At 63.5% G+C, this 8,791-nt stretch overlaps 1 protein-coding gene across 1 annotated transcript in view; it reads left to right on the forward strand.

The window, feature by feature from the left end:
* Positions 1-845: 845 nt before the first annotated feature.
* CTDNEP1 (CTD nuclear envelope phosphatase 1) overlaps positions 846-8,791 on the forward strand; it is a 14,696-nt gene continuing 6,750 nt past the window's right edge. The window contains exon 1 of the mRNA XM_066588681.1: positions 846-1,183. Coding sequence (XP_066444778.1) covers positions 989-1,183 — 195 coding nt within the window. The 5' untranslated portion in view covers positions 846-988. The remainder of the gene's footprint in view (positions 1,184-8,791) is intronic.

Here is an 8,791-nt window from a genome sequence, read left to right on the forward strand (position 1 = left end):
ATCCCCACACGATGCCACGTCCGCGGGCGCCCTGACACGGCCGTCCATACTGCGAGAGCTATGGCGCCATTTCCTTCCGTCGCGGTTCACACCTGCGGTTTCTACGGGCGTGAGAAGATTTTGGCGCGTCCTTTTAGGGTGTTTTAGGGGTCAGCCATGCGTCTGTGAGGCGCCAATACACAAGGGGAAGCGGGGCACACTGCGCAGAGCAGCAGCGGGCGGCGCCCGCCCAACGCCACAGGAAGGTGCACCCTGGTGCGGCCAACCCTCATGTAGTTCTATGCCCCCTGCAGACCACACCCTCCACGCAGCGACGGATGTGATTGGCTATTGGAGCGTTGCTCACTCAATCAATGCAGCGCACGTCGACCCAATCACAGCCGTCGCTCCCTGGAGGCGGGATCTATGAACAATCAGCTGCGGCGCCACCTGATGGCGTGTTACCAGGGCTTATTGCCGAGGAAACACAAGAATGGGAGGGGGTCCAGGCGATTCAGACTTGGCCCCAGTGTGACTAAACCAACATGGCGTCCCCGGGTGGAAGGCCGCTACAAATCAACGCTTTGGCCTCATCCTGTCCCACGCTGGTCATTGCCACATCTGTTCCACCTGTAGGGGGCGTCCTTCTGCCCTCTGCTTCACAAGAGTGTCTCAAGAACGAATCGCGCTACAAGCGCCGCCGTCGCGTTTTATAGACTGAGCTGGTGTCATGTGACAGCCGAGGAGCATGCGTACTCAGGCCCGACTGAGGCGGCGCATGCGCATGGTGCCCGCAGATGCTCTGCTTTGAGCGCATGCTCCGTATCTTGAGCCGGCTGTGAGAACGCGCAGGCGCAGTGGTGACGTCTTAGAGCGGAAGTGACGCGGGCGCTCAGCCATGGCGGCTGTCAGACGGCTCCGCGGCGGTTGTGTGCCCGGAATGTGAGCGCGGGACGTCGTCCCTCCCCCCGCCCGTCACCCGCCGGACGCCCCCGACCCCACGCCCGGGATGATGCGGACTCCGGGGCTGCTCGGCCTGCGAGGGTTCCTGGCGTTCACGGCCAAACTGTGGAGCTTCCTGCTGTATCTGCTGAGGAGACAAGTCCGCACCGTGAGTGTCCGCCGGCGGCAGGGGGCGCCCTATATACAGCCCCGCGTGCAGGGTGGTGGAGTCTGGGAGGGGGGCTCCCTGCGGGGTGGTGGAGTCTGGGAGGAGGGGGCTCCCTGCGGGGTGGTGGAGTCTGGGAGGAGGGGGCTCCCTGCGGGGTGGTGGAGTCTGGGAGGAGGGGGCTCCCTGCGGGGTGGTGGAGTCTGGGAGGAGGTGGGGGGCCCCCCTGCGGGGTGGTGGAGTCTGGGAGGAGGTGGGGGGGCCCCCCTGCGGGGTGGTAGAGTCTGGGAGGAGGTGGGGGGGCCCCCCTGCGGGGTGGTAGAGTCTGGGAGGAGGTGGGGGGGCCCCCCTGCGGGGTGGTAGAGTCTGGGAGGAGGTGGGGGGGCCCTCCTGCGGGGTGGTAGAGTCTGGGAGGAGGTGGGGGGGCCCCCCTGCGGGGTGGTAGAGTCTGGGAGGAGGTGGGGGGGCCCCCCTGCGGGGTGGTGGAGTCTGGGAGGAGGAGGGGGGCTCCCCTGCGGGGTGGTGGAGTCTGGGAGGAGGAGGGGGGCCTCCCTGCGGGGTGGTGGAGTCTGGGAGGAGGAGGGGGGCCTCCCTGCGGGGTGGTGGAGTCTGGGAGGAGGAGGGGGGCCCCCCTGCGGGGTGGTGGAGTCTGGGAGGAGGAGGGGGGCCCCCCTGCGGGGTGGTGGAGTCTGGGAGGAGGGGGGCCCCCTGCGGGGTGGTGGAGTCTGGGAGGAGGGGGGCCCCCTGCGGGGTGGTGGAGTCTGGGAGGAGGGGGGCCCCCTGCGGGGTGGTGGAGTCTGGGAGGAGGAGGGGGGCCCCCCTGCGGGGTGGTGGAGTCTGGGAGGAGGAGGGGGGCTCCCTGCGGGGTGGAGTGTTTCCCTGGTTAACTGTGGGTTTTCTTGCCCCATGTGGGTGCTTGGCACTAGAGTGAGACCCCCACAGCGCCGGCTCCTCCCCGATGACCACGGACTTCAGCACGGGGGTTCTTTTCTCTGTGACGGCGTCCATCTCTTTGGCGCCCCTGGCCTGGAGCTGCTGCCCCCTGAGGGTGCCCGCCGGGTGAAGTGGCGCCGCTGGAGGTCTCTTCTACTTTTAATATATATTAAGGCAATATCTTCTTGCTGCTGTGTAGGAGCCAGGGGCCGCGGAGACCGTCAGTAGGAAGGTACCAGCCCCCGCTTACATACATAGACAGTGTGTATATATATATTACCTGGGGGCCGCGGAGACCGTCAGTAGGAAGGTACCAGCCCCCGCTTACACACATACATAGTGTGTATATATATATTACCCGGGGGCCGCGGAGACCGTCAGTAGGCAGGTACCAGCCCCCGCTTACACACATAGACAGTGTGTGTGTGTGTATATATATATATATATATATATATATATATATATATATATATATTACCCGGGGGCCGCGGAGACCGTCAGTAGGAAGGTACCAGCCCCGCTTACATACATAGACAGTGTGTATATATATTACCCGAGGGCCGTGGAGACCGTCAGTAGGAAGGTACCAGCCCCCGCTTACACACATAGACAGTGTGTATATATATATATTACCCGGGGGCCGCGGAGACCGTCAGTAGGCAGGTACCAGCCCCCGCTTACACACATAGACAGTGTGTGTGTATATATATATATATATATATTACCCGGGGGCCGCGGAGACCGTCAGTAGGAAGGTACCAGCCCCCGCTCACATACATAGACAGTATGTGTATATATAACCCGAGGGCCGTGGAGACCATCAGTAGGAAGGTACCAGCCCCCGCTTACACACATAGACAGTGTGTATATATATTACCCTGGGGGCCGTGGAGACCGTCAGTAGGAAGGTACCAGCCCCCGCTTACATACATAGACAGTGTGTGTACATATATTACCCACGGGCCGCGGAGACCGTCAGTAGGAAGGTACCAGCCCCCGCTTACACACATAGACAGTGTGTATATATATATATATTACCCGGGGGCCGCGGAGACCGTCAGTAGGAAGGTACCAGCCCCCGCTCACATACATAGTGTGTATATATATATTACCCTGGGGGCCGCGGAGACCGTCAGTAGGCAGGTACCAGCCCCCGCTTACACACATACATAGTGTGTATATATATATTACCCTGGGGGCCGTGGAGACCGTCAGTAGGCAGGTACCAGCCCACGCTTACACACATAGACAGTGTGTATATATATATTACCCGGGGGCCGCAGAGACCGTCAGTAGGAAGGTACCAGCCCCCGCTTACATACATAGACAGTGTGTATGTATATATATATTACCCAGCGGCCGTGGAGACCGTCAGTAGGAAGGTACCAGCCCCCGCTTACATACATAGACAGTGTGTGTATATATATTACCTGGGGTCCGTGGAGACCGTCAGTAGGAAGGTACCAGCCCCCGCCTACATACATAGCGTGTGTGTATATATTACCCGGGGGCCGTGGAGGCAGTCAGTAGGAAGGTACCAGCCCCCGCTTACACACATAGACAGTGTGTATATATATTACCCGAGGGCCGTGGAGACCATCAGTAGGAAGGTACCAGCCCCCGCTTACACACATAGACAGTGTGTATACATATATTACCCGGGGGCCGTGGAGACCGTCAGTAGGAAGGTAGCAGCCCCCGCTTACACACATAGACAGATTGTATATATTTTACCCGGGGGCCGTGGAGACCGTCAGTAGGAAGGTACCAGCCCCCGCTTACATACATAGACAGTGTGTATATATGTATTACCCGGGGGCCGTGGAGACCGTCAGTGGGAAGGTACCAGCCCCCGCTTACATACATAGACAGTATGTGTATATATAACCCGGGGGCCGTGGAGACCGTCAGTAGGAAGGTACCAGCCCCCGCTTACATACATAGACAGTGTGTGTATATATATATATATTACCCGGGGGCCACGGAGACCGTCAGTAGGAAGGTACCAGCCCCCGCTTACATACATAGACAGTGTGTATATATATTACCCGAGGGCCGTGGAGACCATCAGTAGGAAGGTACCAGCCCCCGCTTACATACATAGACAGTGTGTATATATATTACCCGGGGGCCGCGGAGACCGTCAGTAGGAAGGTACCAGCCTCCGCTCACATACATAGTGTGTATATATATATATATATATTACCCTGGGGGCCGTGGAGGCCGTCAGTAGGAAGGTACCAGCCCCCGCTTACATACATAGACAGTGTGTATATATATATATTACCCTGGGGGCCGTGGAGGCCGTCAGTAGGAAGGTACTAGCGGGGGGCTCAGCGGGGGATGCCCACTCATCCTAGAGGAGCTCTTCTAAGAGGCTGTCCGATGCCCAGAGACTCATTGCCATACAAGTGGCAGCTGATCTATTGATGGTCAGTGCCTTACATCCAGGGGGAGGAGCCAATGGAGGCCAGCAGGTAAGTATGATGGTCAGGCACCGCGCAGAGGGGATTCACATGATGCCAGTGCACAAAAAAAATTAATGGTCAGTGACCAGCGATGGAGGTCGTTAAGACGGACCCCACCCACGGCTGTCGTGTCTGGACTAGGGGGTTAATCCACACGGTCAGGTGACCAGCCCCAAAATACTGGACCTACAGAGCAACAGCTTTTGGGTGAAATGTACCTTTCTTGCACATCGACTAACCCTTATGTATTATATCATATATAGAACAGTGGGGTGCTCCGGGGTCCTCGGGTGCTCCGGGGTCCTCGGGTGCTCCGGGGTCCTCGGGTGCTCCGGGGTCCTCGGGTGCTCCGGGGTCCTCGGGTCCAACCCCCCTGCTCAGTGCAGGATCACTTAATCATCCCGGCCTCTGAACACTTCCATTGATGGAGAACTCCCCACCTCCCGTGGCAGCCTGTTCCACTCATTGATCCCCCTCACGGTCTAATATCTAATCTGTGTCTCCTCCCTTTCAGTTTCATCCCATTGCTTCTAGTCTTTCCTTGTACAGATGAGAATAGGGCTGATCCCTCTGCACTGTGACAGCCCTCAGATATTTGTAGACAGCTATTAAGTCTCCTCTCAGCCTTCTCTTCTGCTAAACATTCCCAGATCCTTTACCCGTTCCTCATAGGACATGATTTGCAGACCGCTCACCATCTTGGTGACTCTTCTCTGAACTTGCTCCAGTTTGTCTATGTCTTGTATAAAGTGGGGTGCCCAGAACTGGACCCAGTATTCCAGATGAGGTCTGACTAAGGCCGCCTGCAGACGAGCGGGTCAGATACGGCGGCGAGAATTCTCGCCGTGAGACCTGACCCGAGCGCCTGCAGAGACGAGCGCGTACTCGCCCGCGCCTGGCAGCCCTGGCTCTTTCATGTGCGAGCCCCGCACAAAAAAAGGACATGCCGCGGTTTGTTTGCATAGGAGTGCGTATTGTAATGCTGTGGCTGGCTGGCGGGGGGGGGGGGGGGGGGGGGGGGGGGGGGGGGGGGAGGGCTGCCTGTCATTTCTCTCTGGGTTCCCCCCTGGTGTCAGTGGCTGGGGGGGGGGGGAGTGGGCTGCCTGTCGTTCCTCTTTTGGTCCCCCCCCCAGGGTGTCGGTGGGGGAGGGGGGCTGCCTGTCGTTCCTCTCTGGGTTCCCCCCCAGGGTGTCAGTGGGGGAGGGGGGCTGCCTGTCGTTCCTCTCTGGGTTCCCCCGGGTGTTAGTGGCTGGATGGGTGGGGGGGGCTGTCTGTCTGCCTATCGTTCCTCTTTTGGTCCCCCCCCCGGGTGTCAGTGGCTAGTGGGGGGGGGGGGGGGGGGGGGCTGCCTGTGGTTCCTCTCTGGGTTCCCTCTAGGCCCTCCCGGGTGTCAGTGGCTGGTGGGGGGGGGGGGCTGCCTGTCGTTCCTGTCTGAGTTCCCCCCCGGGTGTCGGGGGGGGGGGGCTTTCCTGTCGTTCCTCTTTGGGTCCCCCCCCCCCCCCGGGTGTCAGTGGCTGGTGGGGGGGGGGGGGGGCTTCCTGACGTTCCTCTTTGGGTTCCCCCCCCCCGGGTGTCAGTGGCTGGTGGGGGGGCTGCCTGTCGTTCCTCTCTGGGTTCCCTCTATACCCTCCCGGGTGTCAGTGGGGGGGGGGGGGGGGGCTGCCTGTCGTTCCTGTCTCAGTTCCCCCCCGGGTGTCGGTGGGGGTGGGGGGGGCTTTCCTGTCGTTCCTCTTTGGGTCCCCCCCCCCCCCCCCCCCCCCCGGGTGTCAGTGGCCGGTGGGGGGGCTTCCTGTCGTTCCTCTCTGGGTTCCCCCCCCCCCCCCCCCCCGGGGTGTCAGTGGCTGGTGGTGGTGGGGGGGGGCTTCCTGTCGTTCCTCTCTGGGTTCCCCCCCGGGTGTCAGTGGCTGGTGGGGGGGCTTCCTGTCGTTCCTGTGTGGGTTCCCCCCCGGGTGTCAGTGGCCGGTGGGGGGGCTTCCTGTCGTTCCTCTCTGGGTTCCCCCCCGGGTGTCAGTGGCTGGTGGGGGGGCTTCCTGTCGTTCCTGTGTGGGTTCCCCCCCCGGGTGTCAGTGGCCGGTGGGGGGGCTTCCTGTCGTTCCTCTCTGGGTTCCCCCCCCCCCCCGGGGTGTCAGTGGCTGGTGGTGGTGGGGGGGGCTTCCTGTCGTTCCTGTCTGGGTTCCCCCCCGGGTGTCAGTGGCCGGTGGGGGGGCTTCCTGTCGTTCCTCTCTGGGTTCCCCCCCGGGTGTCAGTGGCTGGTGGGGGGGCTTCCTGTCGTTCCTGTGTGGGTTCCCCCCCGGGTGTCAGTGGCCGGTGGGGGGGGCTTCCTGTCGCTCCTGTCTGGGTTCCCCCCCCCCCCCCCGGGGTGTCAGTGGCTGGTGGTGGTGGGGGGGGGCTTCCTGTCGTTCCTGTCTGGGTTCCCCCCCCCCCCCCCCGGGTGTCAGTGGCTGGTGGGGGGGGGGGGGGGGCTTCCTGTCGTTCCTGTGTGGGTTCCCCCCCGGGTGTCAGTGGCCGGTGGGGGGGCTTCCTGTCGTTCCTCTCTGGGTTCCCCCCCGGGTGTCAGTGGCCGGTGGGGGGGCTTCCTGTCGTTCCTGTGTGGGTTCCCCCCCGGGTGTCAGTGGCCGGTGGGGGGGCTTCCTGTCGTTCCTCTCTGGGTTCCCCCCCGGGTGTCAGTGGCTGGTGGGGGGGCTTCCTGTCGTTCCTGTGTGGGTTCCCCCCGGGTGTCAGTGGCCGGTGGGGGGGCTTCCTGTCGTTCCTCTCTGGGTCCCCCCCCCCCCCCCCCCCCGGGGTGTCAGTGGCTGGTGGGGGGGGGGGCTTCCTGTCGTTCCTGTCTGGGTTCCCCCCCGGGTGTCAGTGGCTGGTGGGGGGGGGGCTTCCTGTCGTTCCTGTGTGGGTTCCCCCCCGGGTGTCAGTGGCCGGTGGGGGGGCTTCCTGTCGTTCCTCTCTGGGTTCCCCCCCGGGTGTCAGTGGCTGGTGGGGGAGCTTCCTGTCGTTCCTGTGTGGGTTCCCCCCCGGGTGTCAGTGGCCGGTGGGGGGCTTCCTGTCGTTCCTCTCTGGGTTCCCCCCCCCCCCCCCCGGGGTGTCAGTGGCTGGTGGTGGTGGGGGGGGCTTCCTGTCGTTCCTGTCTGGGTTCCCCCCCGGGTGTCAGTGGCCGGTGGGGGGGCTTCCTGTCGTTCCTCTCTGGGTTCCCCCCCGGGTGTCAGTGGCTGGTGGGGGGGCTTCCTGTCGTTCCTGTGTGGGTTCCCCCCCGGGTGTCAGTGGCCGGTGGGGGGGGCTTCCTGTCGCTCCTGTCTGGGTTCCCCCCCCCCCCCGGGGTGTCAGTGGCTGGTGGTGGTGGGGGGGGGCTTCCTGTCGTTCCTGTCTGGGTTCCCCCCCCCCCCCCGGGTGTCAGTGGCTGGTGGGGGGGGGGGGGGGGCTTCCTGTCGTTCCTGTGTGGGTTCCCCCCCGGGTGTCAGTGGCCGGTGGGGGGGCTTCCTGTCGTTCCTCTCTGGGTTCCCCCCCGGGTGTCAGTGGCCGGTGGGGGGGCTTCCTGTCGTTCCTGTGTGGGTTCCCCCCCGGGTGTCAGTGGCCGGTGGGGGGGCTTCCTGTCGTTCCTCTCTGGGTTCCCCCCCGGGTGTCAGTGGCTGGTGGGGGGGCTTCCTGTCGTTCCTGTGTGGGTTCCCCCCCGGGTGTCAGTGGCCGGTGGGGGGGCTTCCTGTCGTTCCTCTCTGGGTCCCCCCCCCCCCCCCCCCCCGGGGTGTCAGTGGCTGGTGGGGGGGGGGGCTTCCTGTCGTTCCTGTCTGGGTTCCCCCCCGGGTGTCAGTGGCTGGTGGGGGGGGGCTTCCTGTCGTTCCTGTGTGGGTTCCCCCCCGGGTGTCAGTGGCCGGTGGGGGGGCTTCCTGTCGTTCCTCTCTGGGTTCCCCCCGGGTGTCAGTGGCTGGTGGGGGAGCTTCCTGTCGTTCCTGTGTGGGTTCCCCCCCGGGTGTCAGTGGCCGGTGGGGGGGCTTCCTGTCGTTCCTCTCTGGGTTCCCCCCCCCCCCCGGGGTGTCAGTGGCTGGTGGGGGGGGTGGGGGGCTTCCTGTCGTTCCTGTCTGGGTTCCCCCCCGGGGTGTCAGTGGCTGGTGGGGGGGGGGCTTCCTGTCGTTCCTGTCTGGGTTCCCCCCCGGGTGTCAGTGGCTGGTGGGGGGGGGGCTTCCTGTCGTTCCTGTGTGGGTTCCCCCCGGGTGTCAGTGGCCGGTGGGGGGGCTTCCTGTCGTTCCTCTCTGGGTTCCCCCCCGGGTGTCAGTGGCTGGTGGGGGGGCTTCCTGTCGTTCCTGTGTGGGTTCCCCCA

Source organism: Eleutherodactylus coqui, unplaced genomic scaffold (genome assembly GCF_035609145.1).
Source record: "Eleutherodactylus coqui strain aEleCoq1 unplaced genomic scaffold, aEleCoq1.hap1 HAP1_SCAFFOLD_158, whole genome shotgun sequence".
Taxonomy (NCBI): Eukaryota; Metazoa; Chordata; class Amphibia; order Anura; family Eleutherodactylidae; genus Eleutherodactylus; species Eleutherodactylus coqui.